Below are 17,384 nucleotides of genomic sequence, written 5' to 3' on the forward strand. Positions count from 1 at the left end.
ATTTTCAGCATCCTAATCTTTTTAATATTTAATTCTCTGAATATACACATATGCACAATGGCAAGATTGGCATTTATTGTCCATCCTTAGTTGCCAGTGAGAAAGTAGTGTTAACCTGCCTCCTTCAACCACTGCTGTCCCGTGTGGTGAAGGCATTCCTCCAATGCTATTAAGTGGGTAGTTCCAGGATTTAGACCTAGCTGCAATGAAGTGATGATAGTGGATTGTTAATAGGTAGATGGGAAATGGAGACTTAGGACTATGTACCTGTTACCCAGGCTCTTCTGGATGAAGGTTTTGAAGTGCTGCTGAAAGAGCCTTAATGATTTGCTCATTTGCGTTTGTAGGCACACTGCAGCCATGGGACACCAGTGGTAAAGGGAGTGAATATTGAAGCTCATAGATGGGATGTGGATTAAGTAGACTGCTTTGTTCTGGATGGCGTTGAGCTACTTGTGCTGTAACTGCATATATAAGAGTTTTACAGCACAAAAAGAGGCCCTTTGGCCCATCATGTCTGCACCCGCCACCAAGCACCCATTTATTCTAATCCATTTTTTTCAGGATTTGATCCATAGCTTTGTATGCTATGGCATTTCAAGTGCTCATCTAAATGCTTTTTAAATGTTGAGAGTTCCTGCCTCTACCACCCTTGCAGGCAGTAAGTACCAGATTCCCACCATCCTCTGGGTGAAAAAACCTTCCCTCAAATCCCCCTAAATCTCCTGCTCCTTAACTTAAATCTATGTTCCCTCGTTATTGACCCCTTTACTAATGGGAAATGTTCCTTCCCATCTACATACCTAATAATTTTATACACCTTGATCGCGTCCTCCTCAGCCTTCTCTGCTTTAAGGAAAACATCCCCAGCTTGACCAATCTCTCCATAGTTGAAAAGCTCCAGCCCAGGCAATATTCTGGTGAATCTTCTCTGCATCATCTCTTAGTCTATATCCTGACAAATGAAGAATATTGCACCAGGCTTGTGGCCTCTGACAGTGGTGAGCCTCTAGGATGTTGATGGTGGGGGATTAATAGTAATACTATTTATTATCCAGGGAATATTTAGTTTTTTTCTATATTTGTAGCATGAATGCACCTACCACTTAAGTGTGCATGACCTCTGAACGTGCTGCATGTAGGCAGAGACTGCTTCATTATCTGAGGAAGTGATTTAGGCTGAACACTGTAACTATCAGCAAATGGCCCCAATTCTAACTTTATGATCGAGGAAAGCAACTGAAATAGTTGCATAGAGGAGCTACTGCAGTGATGACCTGGTATAGCTGCTGTAAAATATATCCTTCTTTCAGAAATAGAATCCTAAAATACATTTCAGAATTGATCTGAGCACATTACTTGGAGGTCTGATATGTGCAGAACACAGTAATGAAACAACATAAATAGTGAAATAAATCTCTCCCTCTTTCAACTTTGCTTGAAGAACCTTTGATTTTACAATTTTCATTAACAGTGGTCTACTTTTCAACACTATTGCGACAGCGAAGCTATATTCCTAATTTGTGAAAGAAATATATCCATTAATTTAGTGGTAACAATATCTGGGTAAAGCACCTATCTTTGTGGAAATACACTTGTGCATCATGAAACTGATTGGACTGAGTTTTGAAGTTAGTTTTCATAAATTGATAATCCCCTTCTGCTGGTTTAACTTTGTAAAGCAATATGAAAATACTTACTAGTTTAATAATTGGACTTTAGAAGTCCTACAATGGACTTCATGTATTGAATGCAGGTGATGTAAAAAAAAAATCCAGTGTTTGACAGTCCTGAGATTTGACCCTAACAATAAATGATCTTCGGGCAGCTAAGCAAATAGCAGAGTTAGTGTGGTGGAACATTTGGTCAAGCCCCAACTTAGTTTTTGTCTTCTCTTTCCTTTTTTTGTCTGTCTTTGTGTATATGTCTCTCTCTCATTCTCTCTGACCTTCACCCTGCATCCACCTGCCGTCTCATGCACTCTGCCCCCACCCCATCACTGCATCTGCCCACTTGCGCGCATTGAAATTTGCTGTCATGAAATAGGTGCTGTTTTCCATGTGCTGTGATCACTGCTGTAGCTTCAATACAAGATGAAGAAAACTGTTTCATGCATGGTCACTCCCTCACTTTAGCAAGCCCATGCACAATATTTTTAGTAAGTGAATGTCACAGTTAATTATACCTGACAGGCAGATTGTTCATCTTGGATCCTTAATATATATTTGTTTTACTGATATTGTTTCTTTTTTCCACCTTCTCTTTCTGATCTCTGTAGTTCCATCTGAAACAGGTAATTCTGACGTTTACTTTGTTTTTATAACCATATGTGTGTATATTAACATTGTCCCATTTATTTGAAATTGATTCTAAGCTTAACATCATCTACATATGAACTACGTTAAAGTAACAGTACATCCTCAACATTTGTATGTTAAAATTCAAATGACCCAAGCTAAAAATATTTAATATCTGCTTCAAGAAAAATTCATTTGGATTTGTGGTCTGAATTGATTTGTTGAGCTGACTGGGGAAACCAACTTCATCTTAGTGGACGTTAAATTATAATGAAGTATCCTACAAATACCTTTAGTTGGAGAAAAGAATGTGCACCTTAAATTATAAACATTGCAATTGTATAAAATTGTGCATTAACTTGTATAGATATCATCATTTCCAATAACTGATTTAAAAAAATAAATATGTAATGGCTTACATTTCAGAAAGAGTGTGCTTGCAATTGATTTACTATAGTTTTCTGATGAACAAATACCTAATTTGGCGAACTTTAAAAGGGTTTCATTTTTAAGTCACTGTTTTTGCCCTTCAGTAAAAGAGCCTATTTACAAAATACTTCTATAAACATAGAAATGTCATATTATGTTAAGATAGCATTTACAAGTCACAGTAAAAAAGTTGGTATACGTCTAAAACATTAAATTTAGCATTAATAACTTAAATAATATGACTTTTATTCTTTCTAAGAGAACCTGTTTTGTAAAGCATTTGTTTCAGTATATCATAATGATTAAAAATTGCACAAAAACAAAAAAAAATACTGGAAGCACTGCAGGCTATTTCAGCAAATTGCCCTAAAAGAATCAGGAGAATTTTAGAAGTGAACTGCAGAAAAAGCAGAAATTGTTGGAAATATTCAGCAAGTCTGACTGCATCTGTGAAGAGTGAAACAGATTTAACGTTGAGTTGAATCTCGCCCTTCAGAATATAATTTTTGATTTTCATACAGCAATGCAGTTTTTCAGTGTCATTAGGGCCATATAAAGTTGCTGAAATGAAACAAAAGATTTTCAGCTTGTTTAGCATGCTTAGCGATTATACAAAGCACATGGTTATGCCTGTAATATTTCTAAAGGCTTTCTTTTTGAAGCAAGTGACATTATATTTTGCATCCCGTTTTTATTTTTTTATAGCAAGTACTGGTGCTGGGCTATTTGAGCAGATAAACTCTATAACCAGTCTTATTTTAAATTGCACGGTCACAGCCATCAGATCCATGACATAATATAAACCAAACAAATTCTGTTCTAGTGATATTTTCACAGCTGTTCATAGAGCCAGCAATAGGAATGAATGTCACCTTCTACTGTGTCCCGCCTCTTTCCATTGTTATGTGTACCTCAAATTTACTGTTGCTGTACAAGTACAACTTTGGGTCCATTTGCACTTTGTATAATTTATTTGCCTGTTGTAGTAGTATTTGAGGGATTGTAATGATTTCTATAGTATATGTAAAACTTGGAGCTTAATAGTAATGTTAAGGAGTGGAAAATGCATACATTGTTTTGATTATAATATTACACTGGTAAATGAGAGATTGATGTGGTTAGCCTAACGGTTTTAATGTATAAACAGCTTTCTGAAGGCCACTTTTTGTGATTTAGGAAATAGATTACAGTATTGATTTGTACTACACTAAATTAAATATCATGAATTTTCATGCGGTACCTTGAACCTTTGGGGTTAGTGTAATTTAACAACAGCAAAGCATTGTTAAATATAATTCAATTATTAAAGGCCATAGAGTTAGTGTTACAGAATTTACATTGTATTTAATGTGACACTGGGCTTGACTCCATTTGACCCATTTTGCACTTTTCCAATTATACCTTGTTCAAGAAGATGATTGCAACCGATTAATGTTTTGCCACCATGAAGCAAGCGATAGCTCCACATGCATCAACCAAATCAGGTTTAAGGTTGTATTTTCTTTGTTTAAAAACAAAAGCTGTTTACAACACCCCAGGATAAACACAGATAAGCACTGAGGAAAATTGCCCAACTTTCCCAAATAAATTAACGATGACATTGGGGTCTTGCTTAAACGGCCTATCCTCAGAATGCCAGGTAAAAAGAAAGTTTTCTGTTAATTCCCTGCCAGCTGCCTATGGATTGGCCCATGTTAGCGTGAATATGTAATTTTTTTCCTTTTGTCAAAATATTAGCAATTCACATAGCCCAATAACCCTTTCGATATTTCTGTCTTGGGTATTGGTGGATACTTTATCCTTCCAATCTTGTGTCAAATAATCAATTACCTGTCAGTTTAGAAATTAGTGCTGTGCTGGTTGCTCATTGCCCACCATCATTCTTAGCATGTCCCTCGTGCAGCTTTAGCTTTGATCAGGGGAATATCAAATTGAGGGTTGTAATACATTCAAGATGTGGGCACTGAAAGATAAGTGGCAGTGGTGGGAGACTTTTCAAATTTGGAAAGCAAATGCTGAAGAGGGAGGGTGGCACGATGGCAGGAGGACGTGAATAATTTGCCGGGTGTTAGAGATGGAAAGGTGGTAGGACAGGAGGGTCTTAATGACATTACTGTTACTTGAGAGGTGGTGCTCGACAGACTGGAGGGGCTGATTGTGGACAAGTCCCCAGGACCGGATGGAATGCATCCGAGGGCCCTGAAAGAAATGGCGGAGGTGATAGTGGATGCCTTGGTGGTTATTTTCCAGACGTCGCTGGATTCCAGGGAAGTGCCGGAAGATTGGAAAACAGCTAATGTTACGCCGTTGTTTAAGAAGGGTGCCAGGCAAAAGGCGGGGAATTATAGGCCTGTTAGTTTAACGTCTGTTGTAGGTAAAATGTTAGAATACGTCATCAAGGAGGAAATAGCGAGGCATCTTGAGGGGAACTGCTTGATAGAGCAGACGCAGCATGGTTTCATTAAAGGGAAGTCTGACAAATTTACTGGAGTTCTATGAGGATGTGTCTAGGGCGGTGGATAGAGGAGAGCCGGTGGATGTGGTCTTTCTGGATTTTCAGAAGGCGTTTGACAAGGTACCGCACAAGAGGTTATTGCAGAAGGTCAGGGGGCATGGAGTTGGGGGTAGGGTGTTAGCGTGGATAGAGGACTGGTTGTCAAATAGGAGGCAGAGAGTGGGGGTCAATGGGTGCTATTCGGATTGGCGGATGGTGACTAGTGGAGTGCCCCAGGGGTCGGTGCTGGGGCCTCAGCTATTTACCATTTATATAGATGATCTGGAGGAGGGAACCGAGTGTAGGGTGTCGAAATTTGCTGATGACACCAAAATTGGTGGAATGGCAAATTGTGCGGAGGGTGTGGAGAGTCTACAGAAGGATCTAGATAGGCTGGGTGAATGGGCCAGGAAATGGCAAATGGAATTTAATGTTGGCAAGTGCGAGGTGGTCCACTTTGGTAGGAATAATGGTAGGAAGGATTATTACTTACGTGGAGAAAAACTGCAGCAGGCGACGGTGCAGAGGGACCTCGGGGTCCTTGTGCATGAGTTGCAAAAACCCAGCTTGCAGGTGCAGCAGGTGGTCAGGAAGGCGAATGGGATGCTGGCCTTCATTGCGAGAGGGATTGAATATAAAAGTAGGGAGGTCTTGCTGCGACTGTATAAGGCACTGATGAGGCCGCAGCTGGAGTACTGTGTGCAGTTTTGGGCGCCATACTTACGCAAGGATATTTTGGCCTTGGAGGGAGTGCAGAGGAGGTTTACTAGGCTGATGCTGGAGTTGAGGGGGTTGAGCTATGAGGAGAGGCTGAATAAATTAGGCTTGTACTCGTTAGAGTTTAGAAGAATGAGGGGAGATCTCATTGAGACGTATAAGATGATGAATGGGATGGATAGGATAGAGGTGGAGAGACTCTTCCCGCTCAGAAAGGACAGTAGGACTAGGGGGCACAGCCTCAAGATAAAGGGGGGGCGGTTTAGAACGGAGTTGAGGAGGAACTTCTTCACTCAAAGGGTGATGAACCTCTGGAATTCTCTGCCCGTTGAAGTGGTGGAGGCTACCTCGCTAAATATTTTTAAGACGCGGGTTGATGGGTTTTTGATAAGAGAGGGGATTAAGGGTTATGGGGAGAGGGCGGGAATGTGGAACTGAGCCATGACAGATCAGCCATGATCTTATTGAATGGCGGGGCAGGCTCGAAGGGCTAGTTGGCCTACTCCTGCTCCTATTTCTTATGTTCTTATGTTCACAGTAGTTAGCACTGTTGCCTCTCAGCTCCAGGGACCTGGGTTCAATTCTGGCCTTGGGTGACTGTCTGTGTGGAGTTTGCATTCTCCCTGTGTCTCCGTGAGTTTCCTTGGACTGCTCTAGTTTCCTAGATGGATTGGCCATGCTAAATTTCCTGTTAGTGTCCCAAGATTAGATTAGGGAAATGTGTGGGTTTACAGAAAAGGGTGGGGGAGCGGGCCTAAGATACTTCCTCGGAGTCAGTACAGACCTTATAGGCCGTGGCCTCTTCTGCACTGTAGGGATTTTATAATTCTAAAGAAATAACAGGTGAAATTAAATGAACAAAAGAATAGAACAGAAGTAATTACTAAATAAGCTGGTGCAGCTCAGTTAACCCATCATTAATAGATAAAATGATGGTAGTGTTATAAGATGCATGCAGCAGGAATGAGCTTGTTTGATACTCTGGTATACCATGCCTATATGCAGGTGTTGCAGCTTGTCAGAAAAAAGTAGGAGCAGATTAATGGTTACTGTTTCTTTCAGTCCCTGCCTTATATATTACTTATTAAGTGGCGGCGTGTTTCTCTCCATCTTACATAGAAACATAGAACACTACAGCACAAACAGGCCCTTCGGCCCACGAGTTGCGCCGATCACATCAACACCTATCTCATCAACACCTATCTATAACCCCCAATCCCATAAAACCCCATATACTCACCCAGAAGTCTTTTAAAAGACCCCAGCGAGTTTGCCTCCACCACCACTGACGGCAGCCGATTCCATTCACTCACCACCCTCTGAGTGAAAAACTTACCCCTAACATCACTTCTGTACTTTCCTCCCCGCACCTTAAACCTGTGTCCTCTCATAGCGACCATTTCAACCCGGGGGAATAGCCTCTGAGAATCCACCCTATCTATTCCTCTCAACATTTTATAAACCTCTATCAGGTCGCCTCTCAACCTACGTCTCTCCAGGGAAAAGAGACCCAGTTCCCTCAACCTAACTTCATAAGGCATGCCTCCCAGTCCAGGCAACATCCTTGTAAATCTCCTCTGTACCCTTTCAATAGCTTCTACGTCTTTCCTATAGTGAGGCGACCAGAACTGCGCACAGTACTCCAAATGAGGCCTGACAAGGGTCTTATAAAGTTGCAGCATTACCTCCCGACTCCTAAACTCAATCCCTCGATTTATGAAGGCCAGTACACCATACGCCTTCTTGACCACCTCTTCCACCTGCGAGGCCGATTTAAGAGTCCTGTGGACCCGGACCCCAAGATCCTTCTGCTCCTCAACACTACCAAGACTCCTGCCCTTGATAGTGTACTCGTTCATCCCGTTGGTTCTGCCAAAATGGACGACTACTCATTTATCCGCGTTGAAGTCCATCTACCACTTTTCCGCCCAGTCCTGCATCCTATTTATGTCCTGCTGCAACTTTTGCCATCCTTCCAGACCATCCACAACACCACCGACCTTCGTGTCATCAGCGAACTTACTTACCCATCCTTCCACTTCCTCATCCAGGTCATTTATGAAAATGACAAACAGCAAGGGTCCTAGAACAGATCCCTGGGGCACTCCACTGGTGACTGACCTCCATTCAGAAAAAGACCCATCCACAACCACTCTCTGCCTTCTGCAGGCAAGCCAGTTCTTGATCCACAAGGCCAAAGGCCCTCGGATCCCATGCCCTCTCACCTTCTCAAGAAGTCTTGCATGGGGGACTTTATCAAACGTCTTGCTGAAGTCCATGTACACCACGTCCACGGCACTTCCTTCGTCAATGTGTTCAGTCACATTATCGAAGAACTCAACTAGGCTCGTAAGGCACGACCTGCCCTTGACAAATCCATGCTGACTATTCCTGATCATGTCAAACCTCTCCAAATGGTCGTAAATCTTGTCCCTCAGAAGCCTTTCCATCAGCTTACCAACCACTGAGGTCAGACTCACCGGTCGGTAATTTCCCGGGCTATCTCTGTTCCCTTTCTTGAAAATAGGGACTACATCCGCAATCCTCCAATCTTCCGGAACCTCTCCCGTCTCCATTGACGACGCAAAGATCATCGCCAGGGGCTCTGCAATCACTTCCCTCGCCTCCCACAGTATCCTGGGGTATATCCCATCTGGTCCCGGCGACTTATCAATCTTGATAGAATTCAAAAGTTCTAACACATCCTCCACCTTAATATCCACAAACTCAATCTTTTCCATCTGCTGCAAATCCGTGGCAAAATCTCCCAGATCGGCTTCCACCGTGAATACTGAGGCAAAGTACTCATTAAGCACCTCTGCCATTTCTTCTGGTTCCACACAGACCTTACCCCCTTCACCTTTTATAGGTCCTATCCCTTCTCTTCTCATCCTTTTACCTTTCACATATTTATAAAAGGCCTTGGGATTCTCCTTAATCTTACCCGCCAAGGTCTTCTCATGACCCCTTCTGGCTCTCCTAATTTCCCTTTTAAGCTCCTTTCTACAGTCCTTATACTCCTCAAGATCCTTAACCTCTCCGAGTTCCCTGAACCTTTTGTACACCTTCCCTTTCCTCCTGAATAGGTTCAACACAGCCTTCGTGCACCACGGTTCCCTCGACCTACCAAAACCCCCTTGTCTCATCGGAACGTTGTCACGCATAGCTCCAGACAAACATTCCTTGAATATCCGCCACCTTCCTTCGGTACTTTTCCCTAAGAACGCCTCCTTCCAGTTTATTTGTCCAAGTAACTTCCTGACTTCTTCGTATCTCCATATTACATATTAGTTGTTAAGGGATGGCATGGTGGTAAAGTGGTTAGCACTGCTGCTTCACAGTGCTAGGACCTGGGTTCAACTTCAGCCTTGGGTGACTGGTTGTTTGGAGTTTGTATCTGCATGAATTTCCTCCGGGTGCTCCAGATTCTTTACACAATCCAAAGATGTGTAGGTTAGATGAATTAGCTAGAGATTCTATGAATTTGATTTATTATGGTCATGTATTGGGATACAGTGAAAAATAATGTTTCTTGCACGTTACACAAACAAAGCATACCATTCACAGAAAAGGAAAGGAGAGAGTGCAGTCGGGAGTGTTATAGTCATAGCTAGGGTGCAGAGAAAGACCAACTTAATGCGTGATAGATCCATTCAAAAGTCCGATGGCAGCAGGGAAGAAGCTGTTTTTGAGTCAGTTGGTATATGATCTCAGACTTTTGTATCTTTTTCCCAGCAGAAGAAGGTGGAAGAGAGTATATCTGGGGTACATGGGATCCTTGATTATGTTGGCTGCTTTCCGGAGGCAGCAGGAAGTGTAGGCAGTTTCAATGGATGGAAGGCTATTTTGAGTGATGGATGGGGCTTCACTCATGGCGCTTTTGTAGTTTTTTTGCAGTCTTAGACAGGAGCCAATACCGACCTATGAATGCTTTCTATGGTGCATAAGTAGCAGATGATGAGAGTTGTAGCAGACATGCCAAATTTCCTTATCGTGCCAAATGTATTTGCAGAAAATGTTACAGCTTTGCATTGATCTGATCTGTACAGATCGGAGTGAAACACAACCAAGGGCTTTGACTGATGACATTGTGGATTTGGGCTCTGCTGGCAGTTATGACCTAGCTTGAGAATCTGATGTAATTCAAAACATGAAGCCTTATGCTTGAGCTACTTGCCAAATAAGCACCCAGCAAAGACACTGGGGCTGTTGTTATGAAAGGCTCAAGAGGTGATTTGATGGGGATGCTCAAAATTGTGGGGGGGGGTTAGAGTCAGGTAAATAAGGAAAAACGTTTTGTTGCCAGTCCAAAACTACGTCATAGTTTAAGATTATCAAAGGAACACATTCATGAGAATTTGCAAGTAGAATTTCAGACATGCCATGTTTAAAACAAACCATGATGGAATCAAAATCTATGACACCTTTTGAAGTGTGGCTGGATAAATATTTGATTAAAACATTAAAAGGGGTAGGGGAAAGAAGCAAGAATTGGACTGACTGAATTCTGTTCAGAGGGATGACAGTCCTGATGAATCTAAAATCCCTCTCTGTGCTGTAATTTTCAGAAAGTTAGTCAAACCTCCTTGCAACTCATTTGTGCTGGAAGAAACATGTGATGTATCAAGAAGAAAGACATCCAAACTTTATGGATCCTTCATGCATTTTCTGACCAATAGCTTTTACTTTAATCCTGGGAATTATTCAATGCTTTGGTGTGATTTTGTATAACTAACCCTGTTAGGTGTGACGTTTGTTTATCATAAGCTGTCTGTTTTCTATTTAAGAAGAAACCCTTTTATCCCCCTTTGAATTATCTTGTAATGTTCAATGTGTGTGCACAAAATCAAACAGGCCCAAACTTGATTTTTTTTCCTAATCTCTCGAATTGGAGTGTTTTATTATGTCACATTTCTCCCTTCGGATCCTGAAAGCACTGACTCTTGAGTTAGTGCTCCATTAACACAGAAAGAAGCGGGTATTTTTCATGTATGTTCCTTCATGTAGAAAAATATCCATGTACTTGACCAGTTTGGGGATTCTGACTCCCTTGAAGCTATTCATGTCCATGCCATTATTGCGTGGGTGATTAGATCGTGACCATGATTATCTCTCTTTGACCATTTTTCCCCTGTGGCTGAGCCCACGGGACTGAGGTTCATTGCAATACTCTTATTGTTGCTCTAACTAAAATCAGCTGACTCAACACTAACTGCATTAGCTGCATCTAGCTCACATTACCCCATGCCAAAATATGGACAATGGCAACGTTTTTCCATTCACTGTTTCCATCTTGGCTTTGAGCTTTTGCAAACTACAAAGTGGGGACCAGATGCTATCCCATTTTTAGGGAAATAGGGAAATATCATTGGAGATTGCTGTTGCATTCCATTTGGAACACGTTACAGAATGCCGTGGAGCACAGGTTATATTGTTCTGCCATCTGGAGTAATGGATTGCATACTCTAGGAAGATCTGCAAAAGAGGTGGGATGGGACTAATGCTGAACAAAAAATGATAGTGAACTTGTATGTGTGTTCCTCAGACCTGAAAGTGTCAAATCAATAATAGTAATTGTTGATTTTTGACTACTTAATACACGCTTTCATCAATCATGAGTTCCGTTCCTTTGGGTTTAGAACTGTGGGCACAAAATGTTTTGTCTGTTTTTATTGTGCACATGATGTTTTTAATATATTCATATAAACATCCAATGAATGGCCCATGCCTTCCACATTTTGTTCCTGTTGTGTTGTGGGGTTTAACATTGAAGACAGGTGGGCAGTTGGTCCATTTTTTCCAGTCTTTGAGTAGCAATTGTGATGCACATGATTGGTGGATTCATTTACTTATCCCTACTTGGGGCTGTTTGACCTCTGCTCAGAATTTCTTGCCCTGCACCACTCAGGTTGGGAGCTAAAAGAGATGAGATTCAAACCTCTCTTTCCATTTGGTAATACAAGTTATGTCATATTTTTTCACACTATCCTGTGATCAACTTTCAAAATTTGAGTATGTGAAAATTATAAATATGAATTTCATATTGGTGCTCAATTGGAAATCAGTGTCAGTTTTCTTATTGTAGTGACATTTTAGATTTAATATTTTCACTACACTAGTATTAAAATGTATAAATAATCTGTGATAAAACATGACAAACAAGACATAACTGCTTAGAAACTTGGACTGCAAATTTGTATTTGACCTTTTTTAATGGAATTAACATTCTCACATACATCTATCTGCTCAGTGTGCAAAATAGAATGGATAAAGCTATTCCTAGTAATATAACTCCATATTAGCTTGGTGCAGTATATTTTAAATTAAAATTTCATTGCTAAGTTTGTCGACTTGAGTAGATTTCTAACCATGGTCTTTGTGTTGGTGATCTATTATGTAAAAATATCGAGATGTCTATGCAAAGTGAGGTAATTTAATCCCATAATTTTTTAACTAATAGTTAAAATTCTTTTGACTCAGATGAACATGTTGGCTTAACAAAAACTTGAATTTAATTCATTACTATTTCAGATGCTTTCACTGATGCTGCCATAGGCTCTAGACTAAATGGTGAGCATAAAGACAAAGATCTGGAACCGTGGGATGGTGGTGATGGCACCAATGAAGATTTGGAAGCTCTGGAATCAGATGTGGTAAACATTTTAATTATGAATTTAAATCAGTTTTTAAAAAAGTCAAAATACATTTTAATTGTCTTTTCCTCACAATTGTTCTAGTCTTTTTTTAGGAAGGGAATAAAATTACATTACAATTGCAACCCAGCTATCTGTGTTGTTAGCTCACTGGTTACAGTTTGAGTTGCCTTTGGGGTACTAGAAGCCTGTTAGCTCCTGCATAATTTTGCTGATATATTTGGATGCTTTCACAAAGGCAAAAATAAATCTAAGGAGTCAGCACCATTCAGTGAGCAGTGAATTCAAGACTGGCGTAAACACAGATAGATTACCTGATTTTTACTTGGCTGGGGATATGTGGCAGGAAAGAGGATATTGCATGATATGTGAAGACTTACAAATGGGATTTTGTAAAGAAAGATGGTTTTGTACTTCATAGATCAAAATGACCAGTTTGTATGTCCAGAGTAACACAATGTTCAAAGGAAAGTATGATTGTTTGTTTCAGGTTATGAAGCTATATTGTTGTTTGAATGTAAAGGCAAACTGCCATCTGGTGGCAAAGTTCAGATTATTATAAATTGAATTATTGAGCCATCATTCTTTTTCTTCTCCTTATTGCCATTTTATTTTAAAATTTATTGTCTTTGGTTTCTAGTTTAACCTCTCCTAATATATCTCTTGATTACATTGTTTCTGCAACATTGCCAGAGGAAAGCAACTTGAAAACAAATGGGGCAGTTTTTCTAAAATGATAACTTTAAAGACCATAAGAAATAGAAGCAGCATTAGGCCATTTGGCCCATTTGAGTGTGATCCGCCATTCAGTCATGGCTGATAAGTTTTGTCAATTGAAAGGTCAATCTGTTAGCTATTCAAAACAGTAAAAAAGGTTACGTTAAGGTTTCAGAATTCCAGCAGTGATTTCAAAATGAACTGGGTGAATTATTCATGTATACTGCTTTTTTGTGCAGGTTGAAAATATTGGACTACCTACCATAGTTAAGTTGCTCCTCAGTCTTTGAGAATGAAAGCTGCAATTCTTCTGAAGTTCCTGTTTATCCTTTTGTTTTGGGCCGCTTCTGTGGGATTGTGATGCTTTGCTCTGATTTTTACTCAGTTGTTTGTTTGGCCAGATATACTGGTGGTGAATCAAATGGTAGGGTTCAAACTTAAAGCATTGTGAGGTGGTGAACTTTATATGAACTATTGCTTGCAACAAAAAGCACAATGTCTGAGTAATTTGGTTTTACTTAGATTTAACCATTGATTCTCATCATACTGCCTCTGACACTCTTGACTTAGCTCTTTTGCTATAGATCAGGGAAAGTAGAGGCAACTGTGAACAGTGAATGATGCATTATTTTCTTGTGTTGACAAATAAAGTTGTTAGGGATTTTATTTTTGCTGGTTTACAATCTTTTCTTTCTGTTCACAGTCTAATGGTTGGGATCCCAATGACATGTTCAGATTTAATGAGGAAACCTATGGAGTGAGATCAACCTATGACAGCAGTTTATCATCTTATACGTAAGTGCATGTATTTCAATAAACACCATTAATTTGATTTTCTATTTTATAAAGCTGCTAAAGCCTTCACTATTATAATATTGTGACCTGGCTCTTTTTCTTCCAAGTTGAAAATCAGATGTGAATATTTTGGTGCAGAAAATTTGTAGCAAATGGTTTTCTCTCTCTCTTTGTGATTCAATGGTTACAATACAAAATGCCTAAGAAGTTGAGCCCAGATCATATTTGGTTAAAGTGGCATGTTATTTTTTTAATGGAGGCTGTGCTGCTGCACAATAATGGCAATCCTGTGTTAGCAAGGATCAACGTCTTCCGTGAGTTTGAAGGTGGCTGATGAGGCCAATTCAGGGTCTGCAGACTTTGACACGTAGGGCATTTGTTGTCACGTGTGACGTCTGGTTGTGTATTTTCAGTTCGGGTTATAGCATGCTGTTCTGCTTCTCCTCTTTATTTTGTCAGAGCTGGATGTTAAAATGCTGGGATCCTTCCCCCAGATTCTGCTGCCATCTGATTTGGGCCAAAACGATGATCACCCAGGACTTGATTTCACTGTTGCATTTCTTTGTTTGGTTTCAGCATATCCTTGAAAAGCTTCCTCTGCCTTTCTCTGGTGTGTCTGCTCTGGCACTTGACATCAACAATTGATGCTTGAAAAGTCTTGGAAATGCTCTCTCCAAAAGGCTTCCCTTGATTGGAAGCTTGAGTACTTGGGCCATAAATAGTCTTTGTGGCAATGAAAGATGTTATTAGTGATAGCGAGATGTTGAATTTCATTTGCCTTCCCATGGACTGAATGACCTAATTCTGCTCCTATATCTTATGATCTTATGGCCTTGTCTGTCTTGTCAGCCTTTTTCTGTCGAGGGTGAAACTTTTCTGTTTTTGCTTATGGGTAAGCAGTATCTTTGGTTTGAATGTGGATCATTCTGCCAAGCACAGAAAGTCTTGCATTTATCAGTTTGTTGAATGCCAGATCATTTCATCAAATCACTCCTGATGTTTTCTGACAGTAAATCTAAGTGGCTCTTTGTGGGTGTTGGTGATGTTGGACTTATGGACATAGCAAGAACTGTGGACACGCTCCTTCTGTTTTTGATTAAAGTTTGAAAGGTTTTTCTTGAGGCATTGTTGGAATCGGTCTCTTTTGATTTGATCCCTCAGAGCTTTGTTGATCTTTTGTGGTCATTTCTTTAGCACCTACAGTTTGAGAGCCAGTTTGAGGGGCGTAATTGAACAAATAAGTTGGTTATCGGTCCAGTGGTCATCAGCTCTTATCATTGTTTTGATGGTGCAGAAATCTTTGTGATTCCAGGCTCAGACAATGATGGAATTGATTAGGTGTCAGCGTTTGAACAGTGGGTGTTGTCATAATGTCTTGTACTTGCTCTTCTGGCAGAACAGGGTGTTGGCATGATAAGTTGACATTCTTTCCTGCCAATAGTTCCATTTCAGAGATTGTAATCTCTTTGAACTCTGGTGCTGAAGGAAGAATAAGCCTGTCCTCCTTTGGAATCTCTTAGTGAACTTGGTATAGAAATTTTCCATCGTTTCATCATTGGTGCCTAGAGGAGGAACATGCACACCAAAATAGGTGGTGAATAGGTTCCTTGCCAGTTTGAGACAAAGTCATGAAGTGTTCATTTCTTCCAGAAGGTAACTCATGAACCTGGTTTACAAGTTTATTCTTGGTGGCAAATCCAACTCCATCAACGCTGCATTATTCTGATTCCCTTTACAGACTCCTTGAGCTGCCCCTCTCCAGCTCACCAAGCGTCAGTCAGCGCAATGATATTCATGTCATATCGCTGTTTTTACTCAAATGAAAACAATTGCTAGCAAAACTCGGGTTTAGCAGCATCTGTGGAGAGAGAAGTAGGATTAACTTTTCAAGTCTGTATGATTCCTTTTCAGAACTAGCCGTTCCCCCTCCTTTTGGGGAGCTGCCCCCTTTTTCTTTGTCCGAATGTAATTTAAGTTTGTTTACTTGGTTCAACATGAAAGACCGAGAAAGATAGAAGTGTGATGCGTTTTGTACTGTGGAAAAGTGGAGCAGAATAGAAGATCAGGTGTGGGTGATTGCTTGGGAGAAGTTTAACAAAAATGTCATGGACACAAGACAAAGAAAGTGTTAATTATATTGTTGAAGACTAAGGAAAATGCTAATAGTAGCCGAAAGGTCAGATTGAATGTGTTAATAGCAAGAACAAGGCTCCAGCACTCTATGGAAGCAAAACATAAGAACAAGTTATAGGCTGCCCCTGTTGGGGAGGGCGTTGGAGAAAATAAAAATCAAAATGGAGGACAGAGTTCATGGTCTGAAATGGTTGAATTCAGTGTTAAGTCCAGAAACTGTGAAGTGCATAATCGGAAGACGAGATGCTCCAATTTGCGTTGGGCTTCACTTGAACTTTGCAGCAGACCAAGAACAAAAATGTGGGCATGACTATAAAACTGGTGAATTGAATGCAAGTGACTGGATGGAAGGGCAGTAGTGTGGAAAACGGATCAGACCATGATTGAGTCCCCATTCTGTGGGGAGGGGATCCTCGGCTCAGGAAAAAGGAGGACCCATCAGAAGCGCAATTTTGGAAGGTGGCATTATTGGAACTGGTGCGACAGAGTGAGAAACTGGGCACCCCTGCCTCATCCTGGTGCTAGCGCAATACATCAGTGCAGAGCTGCATTATAATTTTCCAGATGTGATTAATTGCTAGTTTCACTTTACAGTTTTAATTTTAACTCACCTGTACTTCTCTTCCCTCTTTGCTTCCACCCCCACTAAGGAGTATTAATTAGATTCTATCCTTGTCTGTATTGCAACTTTTTAAGTTCTCTCTTCACTTTACTTAACATTCTTTTATACATTCTATATTAATTATTTTAACATCGTTTTTCACAATCTTATTCATATTTAATTGGTCTTTCAGCTTTGATTGTCTTAATTTGCTCTGATGTTCTGTAATTTAATTTTTATTTGCTTATCTGTCACAGGGTACCTTTGGAAAGGGATAATTCTGAAGAATTTTTACGACGGGAGGCCAGAGCAGCTCAACTTGCTGAAGAAATTGAATCAAGTGCCCAATATAAGGCAAGAGTTGCATTAGAAAATGATGAAAGGACAGAAGAGGAGAAATACACAGCTGTACAAAGATCTCCTAATGAACGAGAGAGTCATGGTGTCAACCCCAGGTACTATCACACTTTTCCTCAGGATAAAGCCATTTTAGATGTTCGTGTGCAATGAGGCAGGCTTAATTAGTAATTTCATAGTGAATTGTAACT

At 40.4% G+C, this 17,384-nt stretch overlaps 1 protein-coding gene across 6 annotated transcripts in view; it reads left to right on the plus strand.

Moving 5' to 3' along the window:
- Window positions 1-17,384, plus strand: part of atxn2 (ataxin 2) — an 84,033-nt gene that overhangs the window by 20,337 nt on the left and 46,312 nt on the right. For 3 of the 6 annotated variants that reach the window (XM_080208257.1, XM_080208258.1, XM_080208260.1), the window contains exons 5-8: window positions 2,279-2,293; window positions 12,469-12,590; window positions 14,011-14,102; window positions 17,094-17,291. In XM_080208257.1, coding sequence (XP_080064383.1) covers window positions 2,279-2,293; window positions 12,469-12,590; window positions 14,011-14,102; window positions 17,094-17,291 — 427 coding nt within the window. The remainder of the gene's footprint in view (window positions 1-2,278; window positions 2,294-12,468; window positions 12,591-14,010; window positions 14,103-17,093; window positions 17,292-17,384) is intronic. The other 3 variants (XM_080208259.1, XM_080208262.1, XM_080208261.1) reach the window with 1 other exon arrangement.

This window comes from Carcharhinus amblyrhynchos, chromosome 20 (genome assembly GCF_965287045.1).
Source record: "Carcharhinus amblyrhynchos chromosome 20, sCarAmb.v2.hapA, whole genome shotgun sequence".
In the NCBI taxonomy this organism is placed as follows: domain Eukaryota; kingdom Metazoa; phylum Chordata; class Chondrichthyes; order Carcharhiniformes; family Carcharhinidae; genus Carcharhinus; species Carcharhinus amblyrhynchos.